Below are 22,313 nucleotides of genomic sequence, written 5' to 3' on the forward strand. Positions count from 1 at the left end.
ATATAAGTAGTAATTTATTGCATAAAAACCAGCAAAAAACAAGTCACTGTGTGGTACTCGATAACGACTCTTGGCAGCACTATTTTTTTCGTAGATATTTTTGTTTATTTTATGCCTTGGCGTACAGGGCACGGGAATGGTTTTGAGGCGTGGCGGTCAAAAGGTTAAAAAAAACTGCTCTCATATTGTAGCTTTACATTGAGAATACAAGCTTGAGAATTACACAGTACATTACGGTTATGATGCACAGCTATCCCACCAAACGTAAAATAGAGAATTCAAAACATGTGTACCCCGACCGGTGCTGCCCCTAGCGATCTTTTTAAAATCTCAGGAAAAAAGCTAACTGAATATCTACCTTCATTTGTCCATTTGTATTATTGGTCAAGAAAATGGTACAATTCAGCGTATAAAAATAAAGTAGTATCATTGTTAAATTTGCATATCTTATCAGCACATTTATCAGCGCCTATTTGTTATCTCGAAGGCGAAGGGAAGAGAAATGAGCCGAACGAGTAATAACCAAATTTAATTGAGATAAGAATGTGTGCTTTTATTTATATTATGTATTTATGAATGGCTAAGGAAATATAATAAAACTATGAAATATTAATGTGTAAACATTTATTTAATTTGCACTTTCACACAAAAACAGAAGTGTACAAAACTTTAAGCCCAAATCTGTTAAATTCTAAACATGGAATGGTTCTTATTTATGATAGTGCCTGTTCACATAACACAAAAAACTTTCAGCTACATTGAATACTTGTAGTAGTCAATTTAGGCAAACATTGCATTATTAGAATAAATGAAAATAGGAATATTCGTATCTATATTTACATCTATTAAGTTAATATACGGTTATCTTTAATTCAAAGGGATCTACATCTTAAACTAAAGCTATCCAAGTTGCGGTGGTTGTATGTGTTCACTCCTTGGGTGGTTGTTCCTCCTGTTTCTCTTCGGCGTGGTTTCTCTCTGGCTCGCCTCCATCCGCCCATTTGCCGTCGTACTCTTTCCTGTCTACGTACCTCTCCTCCTCATATTCGCCTTCGCTACGGTGGCTGTAGACATAAACAAAATATGTTTAGTAAGTTATAAAAAAAAAAACGAGTAAATAGCTTGTAATTGTTACATATAGTAGTAGTTTTTGTAACATTAAACCAACCTGTCTCTTTCCTTATCACGTCTTTCGGGACTGTACGATCTAGATCTACGAGTCCTATCGGGGCTTCGGGAACGAGAATATCTTCCACCGCGTCTGTCACGAAAATCACGGAAACCACCTCTGTAATGAAAAAAACACAAATTTAGTTCTTACTGAGAATCTGTTATTACGATTAATAGAGACAATATTACACGAATTATATCCTGTGACAACATAGGTACATTTATAGCTTGATGGTCATGGTATGGAAAGGTAAAGTAGGCAAGAATTCTCAACTAAAGAATAAACTAAGTTTACATTTTTTCATTCAATACCTGAATGGTCTCCCGCGCCCCCCTCCTCCCCTCCTGGGTCGGAAGGGCCTTCCGCCTCGGGAGCGGTTGTCTCTCCACTCCGGCTGGAACCGGCGCCCGTCATCCCTCCGGAAGTCACCCCCTCTACCCCTCCCGCGGTTGCCGCCTCCGTTGTAAGTGTGGAAGCGCGGACGATAGTATGTACCGCGCTCGAAACCGCCCCGACCGCGCCAGTTGCCTCGACGGTTGATGCGACGGAATCTGAATATATTTAAAAAAAATAAAATAAAACTTGTAAAATAAAAATAATCCTAGAATATTGTACCTACATAGTATTTATATCATATTTCAATTAAGTTTCATTTTATCTTTAAGAGATTGGACACAGCCATATTTTCACCTGTAGTGTATTTTATGAGTATTTCGTCACATTTATTTTAAGCTGAGATTCAGTAGGGTTTTCAAATATATACAGGATTGATTGTAATCATCATCAATTTGTCGACTAAAAAAAAATGTACTAAAGTGCCTTGGCAAGAGCCATTAAAAATTTGCGCATTTAATCAAGATTGTAAAATGTTTAAAATACTTGTTAGTTTCATACTAAAAAAAAAAACGATTAAAAAAAATAAAAACCTCAAGAAACCCGATTTTTGCTACCCCATTTTACTCAGTTCAATTGTTTTTAATTCGCACAAGCTCTTAGGTAGGTTCTTAATTCCTACCTTGCCTTTCAAAGTCGACAAATTTTGAAAATTTTAAATTCATAGTTTGACTAATAGTCTTAATTCTAAAAAACTTGGGGCAATTATGTCATTATTTTTTACTGTGGTTCTAGAAATGTTATTTAAGGTTACGGTTCCAAAGTTTAAATGAACAAAAATAATAAAAAATTAACCACAATAACCGAAAAATGGTTACAGTTTGACCAAATTTCTAGGTTTTTCTTAAATGTCCATAATTTACAAACTGCATGGGATAGATTTTTTTCTGATTTTTCTCATGGTGGTTACAATCAATCCTGTCCACAATACGTGCAATTTCATCTTCTTTAGGTTTTTAGTTGGACAACAAGTCTAAAATTGTGTACATTGTCTCACTAAATGAACTAATAACATTAAGATAGATCGAGAAAGAGGCTTACTCTCGGCTGTGAGATATTCCTGGGTGAATTGACAAAAAAAAAAAAAAAATATATAATAGTCACCTGTCCCTGGAGCCCGAGCGGGAACGAGAACGGCTCCGAGAGTAGTAAGAACGACTGGCGTCCGAGCGTGAACGAGAGCGAGGCGAGGCGGAGCGGCGGCGGCGCGACGCCACCGAGCCGCTGGCGCTGGAGCCGGACCGCGACCGCGAGCCCGAGCGGGAGCGGTACTTGCGCGGACGAGACCTGCGGATCGATAAACAAGTTACGTGTTACTACTAGAATCAAATTAGTTATAAAAGGTTACGTATATTGAAAGTAAGGCATAAAAGTAGTTTCGATTTCATAATGAGTGTAATGTATATTAAAAATAAGAACTAAAATAAAGAACAAACTAGAAAAGTAGGATCCGATGCTGTAACAAGTTTATAATGTAATTTAAAGTAAGACCAGTATTTCTCATAAAAATGAACCAATATTTTATATGCCGAAAGTAATATTAACCTTTATCAGCCCGTGTTTTGTTTAGCTTATAGTTCTGCTGTTTCCAGAAATAAACCAAAATCATTGACAAATATTGTTTTTATTTTGTTGGTTAATATTTCACAAAATCAAATAAATAGTTTTGATTTTTGTTTTCAAAGTATTTTTGTTCATTTATGTATTACAAAAGATAATATCAGATACTTGTATAAATCGGTAATGACTTAATGACAAAAAGTAGTTTAAGGAACCCTCATTATTTTATTACACAACACAAGGTTATTTTCTTTAAAAAACTAAAGTACATAAAAAACATATACAATGTACACACCTGCTTCTAGATCGTTTAGGCGAACGTCGGTCTTCGTCGGACGAGTTAGACGAGTGTCGACGAGGAGACGGCGGAGAGCGAGGTCTGCGTCCGGACGGCGTGGGCGGCTTGATGCGAGTGACAAACTGCTCGGGTCGCCCGTCACCGACCGAGACCGGGGTTTCACCCTCTTGCGCGATACGGAACGAACCGAACTTGTCCAGGACTATGTTGCCCTTGCGAACCGGCTTGAAATAAATAAACGTCACATTAGCAACGGCACTCACTAGAATTTACTCCAGATGGGGATCCGCAAACACACAACACACAAGTTGAACGGTCAGAACACGGGAAAAAATTGTATAACTAATACAAATGTTTACTATTAGTAGGATTCGAACCCGTTATTGCCAAGGCAACCCACCAGTAGCCCGTTCTGCGACCGCTTTAAACCGTAAACTGTCGGTCACCGGCGCATGCGACGGGTGCTGAGCATGGCGACTGGTGCGGCGGTTCAAATAAATCATGTAAACTATTACTCACTGGCGCGTGTTATAGGTGCTGGGGGTGTAACTGATGCCGCGGGTGCCACGGATGCAGCGGGTGAAATTAAAGCGTGTAAACTATCACTCACCACTTTAACGGACGCACACTACGGTTGGACTATCACCTGACCGAACTTGAAGTAGAACCGAGTCACATTAAGTGGAGCATACTGGAGTTGTCTGAAATCCGAAGAGAGGGTGAAGACACGATGATCCTGGACTCCGGGCACTTGTTCTACTTCCGTGAAGGTGCTGCGCTTTCAAACGGTGGCGTCGGTTTTCTGGTCCACAAGACTCTCACTAACAACTCGATTCGCTGGAAACTACTGGCGACGTGGACGAGTTAACACCGACAACGTGGTGAAGACGTGGTGTACACTGGGTCGCAGGCACTTTTCACTAACAAAGACAACGAAGCAGACCAAACTTTCTTCCGAAGCCTTGGATCTGATGCGGCAGAGGCGCGAGTTGCCCGCTGCTTCACCAGAAACAGAGGGCTCTTTCAAAGAGGATACGGAAACTTGCACACCGAGACCTCCGCTGCATAAAAAATACGAGAGATATTGCTACTCTGATTGAGCAGAATAGGGGGTCCAAAGTTTTCCAAAGACCATTGGGGAGAAGCCATTTTGCGAAGCTCAATCAGCGGATGGTACAACCGTCTCTCGCCCTCAAATCCGAGAAGAGGTTGAGAATTTTTATGAACAGCTGTACTCGTCGAGCGCACGTAAGCCTGCGACTTGGGACACCGAAGATCCACGAGCACCATTGTTGCGCCATTATTCGGAGAGGAGTCCAGGAGTGTGGTGGTGCTGTTCTTCAAGAGAGGCGATAAGTCTCTGTTGAAGAATTACAGACCGATCTCACTTTTGAGCCACGTCTATAAGCTGTTTTCGAGTGTTGTTACGAATGGTCTCGCCAGAAGACTCGATGAATTCAAACCACAAGAGCAGGCTGGATTTCGAAATGCCTACAGCACCGTGGACTACATCCATACTGTTCGGCAGATTATTGAAAAGACAGAAGAATATAATCAACCATTATGTATAGCATTTGTGAAATACGAGAACTGTCCTGCAGGCCTAGCATGCGCGCCACGACAAAATTTTGTCTACCCCTTTTCTCGTATTATCTCTCTATGTCTACAGTAGCTAACATGCGTGCACGCGATACTCTTCTCGTTACGTCAATAGAAGAGATAATCATTAAATTTTAGTGATCTGTGATATTTATCTCTACGGAAGCTAACATGACATGGTAATTTTGTCGAATTTTGTCGTTTTAGGAAGAGAAACTTCTCGTTTTCAATATTATCGACGAGAAAGACGATAAATAAAAAATAAATAAAACCGGGTGCCTATTTTTTGTATACCATGGCGTTTCCCTATTATAATTATATAATTTCGGTATACGAAGAGCGGGAAATGCGAAAAGTCGAGTGAAGTGTGCCATATAATGACAAAAAAAACGTATTTGCACCCTGTTGCTTCTTATTCTAAATAATAATAATAATAATAATACTTTATTTCAGACCAAAGTATAAGTCCATATTGGGTTAGTACAACAAGACAAGACAACATTCAGAATAAAAAACAAAACAAAATTATATTAAAAAAATCAATAATAAAAATAAAAAAAAAACAATGCGTGATAGAATTACAATTATCTAATGTGCGACAAGATATAAAGCACAACAGGAGCATATTGTTTTACATATATAATTAAATTCATTTACTTACGCCGTTTTATTTTCCATATTAGATTTTTTAAATTAGATATACACTTTTTATCTTAGCCAAAAGGCCGAGAACATTGTTAAATAAAACATGTGTCACTCGTTTAAAATTATACAAACGTTGGCTCATCCCGGTTTGGCACGATTGGTCAATAACCTTGTAAATTCAACTTTACGACATAAGAAATAAGAATGATATTCAGTTGTGATTATGGTTGATAATGTTTCTCTACTCGACAAGGCGAAGTCTTCGGAAGAGAATTTTGTCTCTCGTAGTGCGCGTGTTAGGGTAATCGAGAAAATACTCGATGTAGACATTATCTCTCTCTCTCGTCAAGAGATATCTCGTTGTATGCATGCTAGGCCTGCTGGACTCTCTGCAGAGATGTCATGTCGACTGGCGATATATCGAGGTACTGAAATGTATGTACGACGCGGCGACGATGATCGTTCATGTCCAGGACCAGAGAACGAGAACTATTTCCCTCAGGCGTGGGGTAAGACAGGGATAGATATGATGGGGAAGATATGGCCGAAACTGTTTACCACTGTGCTGGAAGATGTCTTTAAGACCTTGGATTGGGGGGAACGAGGAATCAACGTCAACGGTGAATTTATCTCTCACCTTCGTTTCGCCGACGATATTGTCATCTTTGCGGAGACGTTGGATGAGTCAGGCCAAATGCTGGCCAGCCTAAACGAGTCCTCCCGACGTGTCGGTCTCTGTATGAACTTGGACAAAACGAAAGTTATGTTTAACAACCAAGTCATACTGAGACCGGTATCGGTCGATAGTACCCTTCTCGAAGTTGTACATGATTATATTTACCTAGGCCATACTATCCAACTAGGTCGCAACAACTTCAAGAAGGAGGCCGATAGGAGGATTCAATTGGGCTGGGCGGTGTTTGGCAGGCTTCGTCGAGTCTCACTTCGAAGATTCCGCAATACTTGAAGACAAAAGTCTTCGAGCAATGCGTCCTGCCTGTGTTAACATACGGAGCCGAGACGTGGACACTGACGAAGGGACTGGTCCACAAGTTTAAAGTCACTCAATGTGCAATGGAACGGGCTATGCTTGGGGTTTCTCCCAAAGATAGGATTAGAAATGAGACTATCCATGAGAGAACGAAAGTAACCGACATAGCCCACAGAATTAGCAAGTTAAAGTGGCAGTGGGCTGGTCATCTGTGTCGCAGGACCAATGGCCGTTGGAGCAGAGGGGTCCTGGAGTAGAGACCGCGTCTTGGAAAACGCCGTGTGGGACGTCCTCCGGCCCGTTGGATCGACGATCTTCGTAAGATTTCCGGTGTAGGACGACGATTGCGGAAAACCAGGACGTCTGGCACGAACTTGGGGAGGTCTATGTCCAGCAGTGGTTTGCAATAAGCTGAGCTGATAATGATGATCACTCTCCAGCGCGTGTGACGGGTGCTGAGCGTACGACTGGTGCTGCGGGTGCAATGGGTACGACGGGTATTGCGTGTGCGGCGGGTGATCTATATCATTTAAACTGTCTCTCACTGGCGCGTGTGACGGATGCTGCGAGTGCGATTGGTGCTGCGGGTGTGACGGGTGCGGTGGGTGCGGCTCGGTGCCGGGTGGGTCGGGCTCGCGGCCCTTCGGCGGTGGTGCGGACGGCAGCGGCGGCGGCTCCTTCATCGCCATCGCGCGCCGCACCGACACGTTCTTGTCGCCGCTCGATGGGGATGGCTGAAATATGTTACACAATATTATATTCACTAGGTACCTGATGCTGTATGACACGTGAGAATATAACCAAGAAAGATAGATTATGACTTATGTAGATTGAAATTTTGTAAGGGAACTCGCATTTTATGTTCGATATAATCTTATATTAGATTTACAAATTTATCAAAATTGATTTAAGTATTTCATAATATGTGTAAATTATTTATTTATCTGAAATAAAGCACAATAATGCAAAGTAATTTTATTTAGCATTTATTGTAAGAACAAATAATTTTTTTTTATGTGAAATACAATTAAATATTATGTGGTAAAATATGACTAATTTAAGTCAAATATTTACCTTATGATGGTCTTGTGAATCATCAGAACTGTCTTCAAAAGCATAGCGCTCCTTATATCCTTTTTGTACAGGTGTGTCTTTTTTCTTAACACCCCTAAAATTTAATATATGATTAGTATAAATAAACAATCTAGCAATTATAACTCCAACCTCACCAACCATACATAAAAAACCATAGTATAAAAACTATTACAGATAATAATTATATGAAGTTGATATTGTCATTCTAGATGTTTTAGTAGGCTTAAATATTCTCTAATCCAAAAAAATGTTTTGAAAATCTTTTTGGTAAATTTAACTTTGTTTAGTTTAGATGTTTTTTTTTCTTTTATCTACAAACAAAACGCTTACGGCTCTTTAACAGCGTTCATAGACATTTTCCACTTAGGTTTTTCAAGCGGCGGTGGAGGCACCTGGTCGATGGGACTGACTGAATTGCGACCGTCTCTCTTTCCAAGTACTTCCTTTTCTACCATCACGTGATACGCGCTAAGTTTTGATTCCAGCTCTTTCAAACCATCCATATCATCTAATATTCGGCTACATTAAAAAAAAAAAAAAATTATTATAAAATTCATAAAAACATAACAAATGTATGAATTCTACAAAAAATTAGTAAATTATAAGATTGTAATAAATTATTTATTTTTTATTACAGAGAAAATAACAATTTTTTATTAAATTTTACCTCTTCTCACTGTGTTTTCGTTCATACTCTCCTTCAGAACTTAAATCTCTCTTGGATTTTCCTTTCAACTCTTTCCTGTAAGATGAGATAGTTGTTACACTAGTAGCAGATAGTTTTATCAAATGTTTTAATATAATTATTACAATTACGTACCTTATAGCATCTCTTAGTTTTTTGTCACCAATATTCTCCAAGTCACGGAGATTATAATCTGCATTGTTTGACATTCGTGCTAGTTTTGCTTTTCTTTTTTCTTCTCTCTCTTGTTCTTTGCGCTTCCGTTTCGACTCTTTTTTCTTTTTCCTAATAATATTAATGACATCAAATTATTCTAAATGCGCAAAATAAAGTACATAAAGAAAATAATAAAAAAGATATTTTTTATTGTTTTCTTTATTTAAACCTAACTGGACCTAGATGTATTCTTATTTAGCATATTATAATATGCAAATTTAGGGCAAAATAAAATGAGGAAATAAATATTTTGCATTCTTTTTTCTTCTGAAATCCAAATTTATTAGTACATAATTTATTTTAATATTATGAACAATTAACAATTGACATTAACTTACTTGTCTTTCTTTTTCTTCTTCTTTTTATCGTGATCAGCCGCGCCAGGTTGCGTCTGCTGACCTAATTCCTGCATCTTTCGATTGCGTTTGTATTGAGCTGTTTCTTCTAAAAAGTTTCTTACTTTTTCTTCATAGTCGGAATCTTCTTTTGTCATATCAAGGAACTTCCGCACCTATTTAACATATACTAATTGAGTACAAGTTATTTAAATAAATTTTGTAAATTATAATTTCAGTAACATTGATAATGTACATTTTGTAGTAATTTATAATAATGTTGTAACATTATTATAAATAAGAAATTTTTTTATAATTAAGAAATTAAAATTAAAAGGCAAAATATTAAACATAGAAACCAATTCTGGCATGACATTTTTACCGAATCTGCTAGTTCCTTGATTTTTTAAGAAATAGTTAAATTTAATATGACGCAATTAACCAATACCAAATTAGTTTACATTAAAATAAGTTTTTACGCTATTTTTGGCGTGAACTTTTGGAGGCCTATGTCCAGCAGTGGACTGTGATAGGCTGAAATGATGATGATGAAAATAAGTTTTTAGATATTATGGTAACTAAAAACGTTAACATAGATTTTATATAAAGTGAAATCATGAGTATTATCTATATATTAATACGCGAAGCAAAACAACGACGCAAACAACGAAAATTGCGCGGACGGAGGAGTATGGAATTACGCACACTTATAGTTTATATAGATATATTATGCAAAAAAAATAATAAATACATTACTCTTTTGTTTCTTATTTTTGAAGTCTTTGATAACAGAAACTTAACAATTCTCAAACAAATTTATATTATTATGGTCGAATTTCGACCACTAGACGAGCCAACTAGTAAATAGTACTGAGAGTGTGGTGCAGCCCCTGACCTTGAGCTCGTAGTCGATGTCTGCCTGCGAGCGCACAGGCGGGTGCTGCGCGTGCGCGTGCTCCTCGGGCGGCGGCGGCTGGTAGCCGTAGGGGTGGTTGAACTGCGAGTTGTGCGTGCGCGCGTCCGACTCGCCCAGCACGGCCATGCGCTTGCTGAGCGGCGACAGGGAGCGCTGACGGGCCTTCGTTGACTGCGAGCGACGTTTCTTTTTGCGATTCGGCTCTTCTGATTCTGAAATTCGTGCCTTTCTGTATCTATATATGGATGATATGGGATGGTCGAGTGGGTTGTCTACCCATCATCTAATTATGTACTATTTATCTGACTAATGGATATGTAGTAGATTTTGTTTAAATTTCTGAATTAAGATTTTCTTTATATCATCTCTTGGTAAATATGTATATTATATTTAGCAAACAAATTTCATACCAGTTAATAGCAGTCAAAACTAAAAACAGGTATAAATATGAAACTAAAATTAGTAGTAGTAACTATTGAGTTTTTTATAGTATAATTTAACATTTTTATGAACTTTATCTTATCTCACAATTATCTTTTAAGCACATAGGGTATGTCGTAGTTAGATATTGTGAAATAGTACACTGAGATAGCAAAACATTTCAAATCCCCTATCTAATAAAGTCTTTCGTATTGAGGAGAAGAAATGGAGTTTAAATTGCGATACTGCTGCACTATGATACTCATAAAATTTCGTACTTAAAATTAAAACTATTCTCACCACTAGAATCAGAAGATGACGATGAAGATTCTGATGACGAACTAGAGCTTGATGAATCACTAGAAGATGATGAAGAGCTACTAGATCTCTTCTTTTTTCCTTTTCCTCTCTTCTTTTTCTTCTTTTTATCCTTCTTCTCTGTCAAATTTAACAACTGCTTTAAAGTCTCTTTCATTTCAAACGACTTTGCTCCTGTCAATCCAGGCAATAGTAACTCAGCTGGCTCAATTAATGGCTTAGTTGCAGATGTCTTACTCTTAAGAAAATCTAACGAATTTTGAGCTTCTTCATGGAATGGTATTATAGCTAAGCAATCCTCGTAAGCTTTTTGTGCCTCTGCTATTTTATTCTCATCTTCATAGCTGCGCCCTAAAGCTACCAGAGTCTCACCCAAATATTTACGGGCGTTAGCATGGTTGGGATTAAGCTTTAAAGATGTTTCAAAGTCTTCTATTGCTTTTTTGAATGTTCCACTGTTTGCATATAGTGCTCCTCTTGCCACAAGACCTTCTACATTTCTTGGATCTATACTCAAAGCTTTATTGAGACATTGGAATGCTTCCGAGTGTCTCCCTGCCTTAAAATGCTCAATCCCTTCAGCAACAGACCTAAATGCCCATTTACTTGCTTGAGCCTGACGAAGTTCATCAGCATAATCAGTGATTGAGAATCCTCCCCTGTTAAAACAAAATAAATTTTTATTACAAAATATTCTCTTTTGTGAATATTGTACATGTCACAAATAGAAATAATACATAAGAATATTTCTAGAATGTTAATAATTATTTTATGCTGTCCTTTAAGACCGATAATATTATGAATCAGTATAAGCAAATAAAATTTGTCTACAACAAAACAATTGCCTACTCAATTGCAAAAAAAAAATACCTTAAAGATGCAAAATTGGTGCAGTGCATATTGGAGATTCCAAGAAGTTCAGACAGGTATTGGACGCAGTTAGGATTATTGAAGCCAGGGCTCTTCTCCAAAATAGCTTCATAGCTTTCTCCCTTCATTTCCATTGTTTTCCTGTTTAAACAAAAATTATTAGAAAAATGGAAATTTTGCTTAAAAATTTTCATATTCCTTTCTTAATTTTGAACCCAGTCATTTTATAACTTAACTATAACAACTCAAAATGAATTGAACAAATCAAGATCCTATATCAGTCATAATGTCACACATACATCATTCTCACCTGAGCCTTTGAAGCTGTTCAAAAAATGTTATTTACTTGAATTTTATTTCTTTCACACATAAATGTTACATCATACATTAGGTGATGCTGCGTCGATAATGTGACATTAATAAAAATAGAATGTTTCAGCTAGTCACAATATAATGTAGGTTTTACAAATAATTCTTGGGGATTGTTGCTACACCTAGAACAGAACACCCTAAAATCACCAAGGAAGCTGCATCCTTCGATAGCCTGCATAAAGATCCATTACTAAATGAAGTGAACTGCTGCTGCTTGTCAAACTATGGAATCATCTTTTGGAGCCTCAATCAGCTAAATATATTAATGGCCGGTTCTACTCCAGTTTTAACGAATTATAACGCCAACGTCCAACATATGCTGATTACATTAAATTCCAATGAATTTTTGATTTAATGCTGCAATATTAAATATAAGTTTAATACAGAATACAGTTTCTGTTTACAGACATCAATGAGGTGACCCTAGTTTATGTACTGACCTTTTTATTTTCAGTAAAAAACTGATTTTGCAGGACAAAATCAGATTAAATCCTCTATTAAAGCTAAACATACATCCAAAGATTGTTTATAAATAACATCCATATTTGTCCAGTTTTAAAAAAATTTGTCTAGTTTAAAACAATTTTATGTGCAATCAGTCACAATGGGTGTCATGTATAAAATCTGTACTGAAAAAAGTGACCAGAAATAGTGAAAAAATTCCACAAAATGCACTTGTTGAAATTTCCTATCCATTGCTTGATTAATATTCAAAAAATAAAAAATAGCATCTATGTATATAATTCACAACACAAAACAGAAATAATAGTGATAAATTCCAAAAAGCATCATTTTGAAATCAGTATTTTTTAAATCTCTGAATGTGTCAGTGTCATTACTTTAAGTCCTCTTGTTTTCTTGTGGTACGACTAGTCAATGGAAAGGTGTCTTCAAATTATCAATTCCATACTTTTATATAGTGATCAGCATAAGTCTTCATCGAGTATTTTGATTATTTCCTTTACAATAATAAGTGGTTATGACATCTTCACAATTGAAATGACAAACACAAATAAAATTTGTGAAAAAAAGAAAATAAAAAAATGTGATCTGAACATCCTGCAAAAGTGTAGCAAAATTGTGATCCACCTATGTTATCTAGGAAATTGATACATACTTGTATATGAGAGGAAAGTCATCGGTGCTGAGGAGTCCCAGAGGAGGCTTAGGTGGGGGGTCGTCCGGTCCCCGAGTGACACCTTTCATGCCGCACACCATTTTGTCAGTGTCCGGAATAACTTCAATAACTTCACAGCAGACAGTGTCATTCATGAGGTAGTTTCTTGACACATTTTTCTTATCCACTGCTGGTATGATATTAGCCACCGGTAAGAAAGCCTAGGAACAAAATTTATTTAAAATAAGTAGTCTGACAACTTTTATAACTAGAAAAATAAAAAAAAAATTTGTAGTCTAAAATACATAATAAACAAATTATTAAAAATAGTCATTATTGAACATTTTTACTGGGGTACCTCCTACTTACAGAAGATCACTGCTAAATAATACTGTTTTCAAGCAGTATTGTGTTCCTGTTGGTAAGGTGACCAGAGCTCCGGGGGGGGGGGGGGATTGGGTCGGCAACGCGCTTGCGATAAATCTGGTGTTGCAGGCGTCTATAAGCTACGGTAATCTCTTACCATCAGGTGAGCCGTACGCTTGTTTGCCGATATAGTAACTTGGGGTATGAAAAATAGATGTTGACCGATTCTCAGACCTACCCGATATGCACACGAAATTTCATTAAAATCGTTCCAGCCATTTTGGAGGAGTATTGTAACTAACATTGTGACATGAGAATTTTATATATGAGATTATAATCATTAGATTATTACTGGTTTTAAGGTCTTAATTTAATTTTAGGTCTTCATTATGTTGTCATTATAATTCTTGTTCTTTTTAATGTTTTATAAGTACAGTAAGTTAGGTAATTAGCGTGAACTCTATTATATTCTAATGTTATGTACATTAGTCATTGAAATAAATATCAGTGAATGTTACAAGTATTTTAATTTTGTTGAAATATTTACATATGAGGGCACGTTTTTATATTCGCGGAATCGAGTAAAAATAAAAACACAAAATGTTTTTTCTCTTTAATATATTATTTACTTGCGAGACGAATATATTTTTCAGACCTGTTAACGAAGATCTACCAATACTAATTTTTCTAGTATTGCATGCGAGACGAGTATATTTTTCAGACCATTCGACGAAGATGTTCCAATACTAAATTTTCTAGTATTGCAATAAGTCTTGATGTGGTCACCTCATCAAAGTGGTTCGGCCTTGGATCGTCATCAAGTGACCGTGCCCTGCTTAAATATATTATGCCACTTGTAAATCATTGTTTTTCTGGGCAAGAGTCCTTGTAAACCAATGACATATCATTCAGTATGATTTAAACAGACTTTCCTAGCTTGGTAAGGAATTTTATTTGTATTATCTATATTATTTATTCGATTTTCTCCGAATTCTGCACTTTGTTCCCAATTAAGTTGCTTGGTTAATGATAATTCAAGGATTAATGATCCAATTACAACAAAACTTGAATACAGATATAGTAAATAATAGTCACTTGACATGTTGAAATTATAACTAGCCCAGCTACCCTCTTCTAATATTATCATTGCACGAACTTAAAAACGTAACCGCATATTATATTGTTAGTCATACTACTATTATGAATGCGAAAGCAACTGACTGTCTTTTAAGTTTAAAAGTTCTGAATGATCTGTGAAATTAGTATACCTTGAACAAAATTACTGTTGTTTTATATACAGTGTAAACTCACAAACATAAAATATTATTTAAATTTATTCGAATTGAGGTGGTGTTAACTGGTTAAAAATTGATCTCTACTACAACAGCATACATCGCCCATTTGCGACGATAGTGTGACATCTCGAATTATACGATTTTTTGTTTTATAGAAATTCTGAATCGCGATCTTGTGTTCTTTTATCTCCAAAAATATGGTATTTGTTACTCCAAAAACAAAAATACTGTGAGAGAAAAAGACAAAATGTTACTTTATAGCACTGTCTCGTTTGACGATCTAGTTTGCTTCGACACCGTGACAGTTCAGTTGCCACCTGCACTTTGATGTGAGATGTTCTTAGTTTTTAAACAAAAAACGTGATATTCGAGGATACCGCGATATTGGTGACAAAGGTAAGTATATTATAATGTTTTTATTTTTTTCGACAATGTGGCACGTCATACTTGTCACAATGCTCTTGTAAAACAAAAAGCATAGTTAACGAAACATTTTTTTAATGTCACGTTATTCTTGTAAGAAAATCAAGGTACCATCGGACATGTTGAATAGTAACGTTGTAGATGCTGAATATTTTTCTTATATCGGAAAAATGTTGTAGGTCTTTTGTTGATGTTCTGTTATTGCAGAAAGTATGTTAATGAAATTGAATGGTATTTCTGTTTATCACGTTATATACACTAAACAGTAATACTAAACTCCAGTTATTTTTGCAGATGGGGACTAGGCCTAAACGAATATTACAATTAGCACAACGCAATATAGCCGACGATTGGCTCGGCAGCAGTTTCCTGGTCTCTTCTATCAGTTCGTTACAAACTGTGAATGATGATGAAATCATGAAACAGCAAAAAGCAACATGGATGAAGATTTTCTCAGTGGAAACCTAGTCGCTTCTAACAACTTGTATTTACAAACTGTAAATAAACCACAACAGTATCGATATGTCAAAATTGATTGTTAAGATAAGAATTGTAAAAACTTTTTTTTAAAATACACTAAATGTTAACAATAGACCAATAAAAACCGCATTAAAGAAAAAATAAAATAAAAATACAAATATTTTTTTGATTAAATACAATCTTGGATGTCACAGTAATCATGACTAGGTTGAAGAAATTATAAAAATTGGTGTCAAAGCTTTCATCGAAGCTATACCAAAAATAAAGTCCCATTACATCCAGTGTGAATTCCAAGAGACATTACATTGATGGAAGTAAACCCATTTCCCATATACATATACCCAGAACGTTTTATACGCAAATTACATAATATTCTCTCGCTTATTTACTCAAGATTTTAATATATCTTTTTTTACTCCCAAAATGATGCACGCAAACTTTGCGAAGCTTATAAAATAAGTACAGATGAAGACAGGGATAGTAAAAAAGAGCAATATCTAAGACACCTAGAAGAAAAGAAGATGTCGCGAACTGAGAAGAAAAAAGATAAGAAAGACAAGGATATTTTTGTAGTTGTATTTGATTTACAAGCTTTATGTCAGTGCCCCAAGAAGAAATTTCCGTTTTCTACTATAAACCTAAACTAAAAAACTAAACGTATTAAACCTGACAATTACTACTATAAAATTACTTATACTATTACTATTATAAAACTAAACGTATTAAGCCTGACAATTTATGATCTCAAATCACATATTCATAGCGGTGTGAATGAGATTGCCATCTGTGTTTACGAGTACTTAAAAAAGATTTCTGGAAGGCAAAGAGCAATGGGTGTTGTTTCTTACACAGATAAGTTCATGATTGCTATTTACCTCTATGCTCTGCTGAACCTTCCAAACAATGAGGGAGACTCAAAAGGCAACTAAGAAATAGACCTAGGGCCATCAAAGCTGCAAGAAAAAAGACACCACCAATGCATGTAAACGAAGTGACATTTATGATTTTAAGGCTGTTCTTAATCAAATGAATTTTACAATTCACAAGAGTCAAGATAAAAAGGTCATTAAAACACCTAAAATCAAAGTAGTTCGAGTGCAAAAAGATGATCCAAATGCGATTTACTCGTACTACTGTACTTCTGACGCGGATCAAATGAAAAAAAGCTGTGGTAATAAAAAAGAAAGCTGTTAATGAGATCCAACTTAAGAATGCTTTTAAAAAAAAACTTTTCCTGTAGGTGTCTAAAGAGGCGACTATGAGATAACAAAGTTTTATAAACCGACCGATGGCGGCATAACCATCTAACTGCTGGCTTTGAAATACACAGGCCGAAGACGGGCAGCAGCGTCTTCGGTGCGACAAAACCAGCCCTGCGGTCAACAAGCCCGCCTGCCCAGCTTGGTGACTATGGAAAAAACACATGAATTCGCGTCATAATTACATCACATCAGCCTTTCGCAGTCCACTACTGGACATAGGCATCCACAAGTTCGAGCCAAAAATATTTGCGCCATTCTTATTCCAGCAATGGACTCCGATAAGCTGAAGTGAACTACTATAACATTTTTTAATTTGATACTATTATATTAACGTTGACTAAAAATGTTAAATTTATATTATTTATTATATGACTATACTAAAGGCGAAGCATAACAATTAAGAATGAATTTATAGAACTGATGAATATCTATAATAGTCCTAAGTGTGTAATGTGTGCGACTGCGTTGATAATTTTAGTATTTAATTGTGATAACTAGTCTGTTATACTGACTTATTAAACTAGTAAGTACATATTCTTCTACTGAGGTATACATATTATATACCTACAGTTCCTCTTCCTTTGTTTTTTTAGAACTTTACGAAATTGTTAGTTTTAAGAGTTTGACGTTTATTTTAATAATTTTTAGTTTTTAGGATAAGAAAACGTAAATATATATATACCTTCTAAAGTACCTGCCTACTTGAATAATATTTTTACAAGTGCAATTTGCAATAGCGAAGCAAAACGTCCGCCTATTCCAATAATTACCTCATTTTAACTGATTGTATTGTTCTTAAAAGAAAATAAAAATTTCAAGATAAACGTTTTATTTAAAAATAACACGGGCAAATATATTTTTTACATCATCTTCAACGTGACAACTAAACTTACCATCTTCAAAATATATTTTTTTACTAGAACAATGCGATATGTTTTCTCTTTTTTTTTCAATCGCTATAATTTCATTAATTAAGACGCAAATTTATTTCCCATTATTAATATTTTAATTCATTAATAGTTTATCTTTAATCACTTCATACACAGTTAAGCTATTCTGACCATAATTTAAGAGTTATGGTCATTCAAAAGTTAAAAAGTCGTTTTTTGTAAAACTACGTTTTTTGATATATCACACTGTTGTCGCAAATGGGCGACATAATAAAGATGTTACTTAAATCAACAAAAAAAAAATTGACAAAAATGGTATATAAAATGTAAGGATTATACTGATAAGGCAAAATTAATAAGTGAGTTGTATGTTGATGTGCAAAGTTTTAATAATTAGACTTTGAAAGTTTGCTTTATTAGTGTAGTGTTAAAAAGCTTGTTTATCGAGGAGGTTATACGGATAAAACATATCATGCTATGATAGTAAATCTGTAGCAGCAAATTTGAACATGACTTTGCTATATGGGTTGCCTAGTAAGTCACAAACAAGTATTGCACAATATTTTGTAATTCAAAGCTGTTCATATATTAAGATACTGTACTAAAAACTTGTTCTTTGTAATATTACAGACCTGCAAGCTTACTCTTGAAACTCAGTCCTATTTGAAATTTGGGATAGAGAATTTGTCGATCGGTACTCTTGAACACTACCCTAGTGCACGGTTTGACTCAATTACAGTGGAATTTTATGTAACTAATAGAAATTGGGATTTCTCGATCTTATACATTTTTTGCACTCTTGACAATATTTTGACGTTGACTATCGACTTGGAAATCATGTTTGGGATTGAATTTACTCATTTCAATAAAGTTAACTTTTTAGTGTTCGATTGTGTATCTTAAAGTGTTTTTTATAAAGATAATGGCACGACTGGTGCTTATTTTCAGTATATTAACTATGTATATTTTTATATTATCAACAATATCACAATCACAGTATTTATTAAAATAGAACTAAATACTTAACAATTAGCCTTTTATCATCTTTTAACCTAAGGTAGCAATTTTTAAATATAAATCGCAGTATTTATATCTCTAATATTTACATATAAATCACAGTATTTATGTTTCTAATATTTAAATAAAAATCACAGTATTAAGGTCTCTAATATCTTTTGTTTTAACTACATTAATAAACTTTTGTATTCACTAATTTAAGCTTAACACTGGTAAAATTGCAGAAATTAAAAAAAGAAGATAAATTACAGATGTAAATAAAAAAAGAAGATAAGTTAATTATAAATAGAAATTAAGAAAATACGTAATTAAGATAATTTGAAATTTAGAAGTCTCAAAATTACGCCAGTCGTGAGCTTTTTTTTTAACAACAACACACATTATGCCAGAATGTATAACATATCTTGCGTTTTTATGCTTAAAAAAATCTGTTTTAGGTTTAATTTAAGGAATTACAATATAATAGATAATAAATAATTATTGGAGACACATTATAATTTAAAAAACATAAAATTTCGTGAGTTAAATTTTATTTTCTTATTATTTTGGCTACACCGGAAACCAATCGTAATTCGATTCCACTTTCAATTCAATTGAAAGCTTGATTTGGTCAAGAGTACCAAAATATTACAGATTGGAACTGGAACTATATTGAATTTGTGTTTTTGTGGGATTGGGATTGAAGTCAAGAGTAAGCCTACTGATAGTACTAGAATAATTAGTTATTTCAGATTTTTTACAATTACACAAGTTATAACACATAAATTCAAACATTATGTATATACATATTACAGATATTTATGTAAATATCTTCTTTGATATGCATGCAAAAAGATTTAACTTTGTAACCTTCAAATAAATATTTTTTAAGTAAAGAAAATCTGGATAAATAATATGTAATATATTCCTATATGTTACTCAAACCAAAGTAGGCTTTGCAAACATAATTATAGTAGTAGTAGTATGTCTTTTGTTTGACAATCTTTTTTGTATCTTTTGTCTCGTACAATTTGTGCTAGTATCCTACAACAACATATCTTAAATATTAGTTAGAACACTATTATACCATTTTGAGAAAGGTCCACAGGGTACAAAACACAAAACTATATACTAGCAATAGTAAAACTCAGTGAGTTTAATATATAAAGAAAAATTTGTCATAATTGTTAGAAAAATTACCTTAACATTTATATCAGCAACATATCGAGATGTAGGCCCTGCCGTACATAAAACCTTCAACATCATTCCTGAAGCTGTTCTGTTGATCACGGCACCTATGATAAGCTCTCCTGTCTTCACATTCTATTGAAAGGAAATAATATGAAATTAGTATTATTTTGTATGTAAATGCTCACTGAATACGTTTGGGTTCCCTAACTATAGTTCACAATAAGCTACAACTGTCCCTGAAGTACTGGAAAGATCAGGATTTCAATTTTTTTTTTAATATTATAGATTACATATATAATACATTAGGCTTGCATTTGACCACTATTTCACCTGATGTCAAGCGAGTGTGGTCTAGGATGGAGCACACTTACCTAGAAGATAATATATATTTACTTAAAATCTGTTGAATAATTTTATTTTATTATTTATCATATAAATTTTACTCAACAATATTTTATAATTTATTCAATCTTACAACAGAGGTCAAAACCTAATTGGAATAAAAATCAAGGTTAGTTTCAGTTCTATGATTATTAATGATCAAAAGCATATCAACTGTTATATGAATACTCACATCAAAAAAATGTCTCAATCTGGCAGATTTATCAACATTTAAAAATGTTTCAAATGGTGGCATCAGTGCATATAAATCTAAAAGGAAAAATAAAATACATTAAAACAATTGTAATGATTACAATATGATTCATGATAATGATATTAGTGATAACAACTATATCCTTAATAATTTACAGAAAACCTAAACAGGATAGTGAAATAAAAAACGAAATTTTAATGTCAAATTATACGGCCTTCAGCCAGCTCATTTTCAATAATCTATTGAGACAAAATTCTCTCTCTAGTAAGCAAATTCAGAGCTAGATTTCTATCTTTTGAAATTTGTCGATAAATGTAGGCGTTAGTCGAAACCAAAAGCCTACCATATATGGTAGCATGTTCTTATCTTTTTATTGGCTGACACAATTTTGTTTAAAAATGTAAAGTTTAAAAAAGAAAGTTGCAAACGCTACCTAAGTAGCATTCACGTATATACTTACTATCTTCTGGCGTAGTAGCATCAGCTCCTAAACTAGAGGATGATGGAGTTTCTTCCAACAGCGACGCATCAAACAACGCATTAGCTTCTTTTGCAATGAACTGGTGTAGCTTGAGTCTCTTCCCACGGTCTTGGAAAGTTAAATGCTTATGCCTAGACTGGTATACAGCAAAATCTAGGGGACCTACGCCGATCTTTGCTAAGTCTTCCTCGCCTCTCTCGCCCTCCCACGTTTTTTGTAATTGTTGTCCATGATAATTAATGGATTGCGCCACTAAGGACGCATCCAGGGTTGTCTCCATAGTAAAATTCTGTAAGTGTTTAATATTTTATAAAAAAAAATCCACACCACATGTGAAAATTAATTCCATCGGGCTAAATACGCCATCTTGATCAAATTCTAAAAAATTATAAAAATAATATATGTCAATGTATGTATTACCTTCTCTTATATTACGGATGATACAATTTCATGAAAATCATAAAAAAAATCTTTGTTAGAGATTTAATAACATTTTGCACTTATAAATCGTATCACACACCGACAATCAAAATGGCGTCTAACGAAATTCGAAACGCATAATTCTACTCAATACTTTGACAGGGAAAAAAAAGCGAGAAGTAGGTGCAGTGTTGCCAGCTCCACTATATTTTCATTTTGCAACAGAAAAGGTATGTTCCGATTTGTACTGCGAGTACTCCTCAGTGCTATCACTGTAGAAAAATTCGTTCCGTTGTGGACTGTCAGTATACTGTCACAGTACCGTAGGGAAATGTGACATGATGTCATAAATCACCGCCATATTCTACTGTGAGCACTGGCGTTTTCGAGGTAAGGTACTCGCAGTACTTTGATTACCTGATCAGTTAAAACCACTCTACTGCAAAACGTTTTTTAAACAATATCTCCAGTTTAATCACCACAACAGAAAAATTGTTATATTCCCCGACCCATGCCACATGCTAAAGTTGGTAAGGGGATAATTATTTATAATTTGGATTTGGATTGGGAGATAAGTTATTTTTAAAAAATTCTGAAGAAGCGACTATTTCGTGGAATTACGTAAAACTTTTGGTCGAACTTCAGGAAAATGAAGGATTTCATCTAGCCAACAAAGTCAGAAGTGCACACCTTCATTTCAAAAAATAAAAAATGAAGGTGAAACTGGCTGCGCAATTGTTCAGTGAATCTGTAGCAGATGCCCTTCAGTTTTGTAAAGATATACTTAAACTAGAACAATATAGTAACTGTGGACCAACTATAGATGTTATTAAAAGATTTAATACCTTGTTCGACATAACGAACATGCGCAATTTAAATGCATTTGGTTTCAAAAAGCCTTTGAATCCCGGTG

At 34.8% G+C, this 22,313-nt stretch overlaps 1 protein-coding gene and 1 long non-coding RNA gene across 2 annotated transcripts; one reads left to right on the plus strand and one right to left on the minus strand.

Annotated features, from left to right (window-relative positions):
* Positions 1-607: 607 nt before the first annotated feature.
* LOC123669331 (tetratricopeptide repeat protein 14 homolog) lies at positions 608-21,547 on the minus strand. The gene is made up of 20 exons (XM_045602938.1): positions 21,401-21,547; positions 20,960-21,269; positions 20,479-20,555; positions 19,914-20,036; positions 13,002-13,222; positions 11,513-11,653; positions 10,625-11,301; positions 9,884-10,116; positions 8,992-9,164; positions 8,573-8,722; positions 8,420-8,494; positions 8,083-8,271; positions 7,732-7,825; positions 7,216-7,391; positions 5,294-5,300; positions 3,420-3,646; positions 2,669-2,851; positions 1,483-1,722; positions 1,169-1,288; positions 608-1,064 (listed from the first exon to the last, which is right to left on the minus strand). The coding sequence occupies exons 2-20, from the start codon at positions 21,258-21,260 to the stop codon at positions 929-931; spliced, it is 3,543 nt and encodes a 1,180-aa protein (XP_045458894.1). The 5' UTR covers positions 21,261-21,269; positions 21,401-21,547; the 3' UTR covers positions 608-928.
* Positions 14,772-15,647, plus strand: LOC123669332. Its single transcript, XR_006745739.1, has 2 exons — positions 14,772-15,058; positions 15,380-15,647. It is a non-coding gene; the product is annotated as an uncharacterized LOC123669332 (long non-coding RNA).
* Positions 21,548-22,313: the final 766 nt, after the last annotated feature.

The sequence above is a fragment of the Melitaea cinxia genome, chromosome 3 (assembly GCF_905220565.1).
Source record: "Melitaea cinxia chromosome 3, ilMelCinx1.1, whole genome shotgun sequence".
In the NCBI taxonomy this organism is placed as follows: domain Eukaryota; kingdom Metazoa; phylum Arthropoda; class Insecta; order Lepidoptera; family Nymphalidae; genus Melitaea; species Melitaea cinxia.

Bases quoted from the DNA above. Each gene is read 5' to 3' on its own strand.
- LOC123669331 (XM_045602938.1), bottom strand. From the start codon at position 21,260: ATGGAGACAACCCTGGATGCGTCCTTAGTGGCGCAATCCATTAATTAT. The intron at 11,654-13,001 runs GTATGTATCAAT...TTGTTTAAACAG, and splicing joins GACTTTCCTCTCATATACAA to GAAAACAATGGAAATGAAGG. The intron at 9,165-9,883 runs GTCAGGGGCTGC...TATGTTAAATAG, and splicing joins ACATCGACTACGAGCTCAAG to GTGCGGAAGTTCCTTGATAT.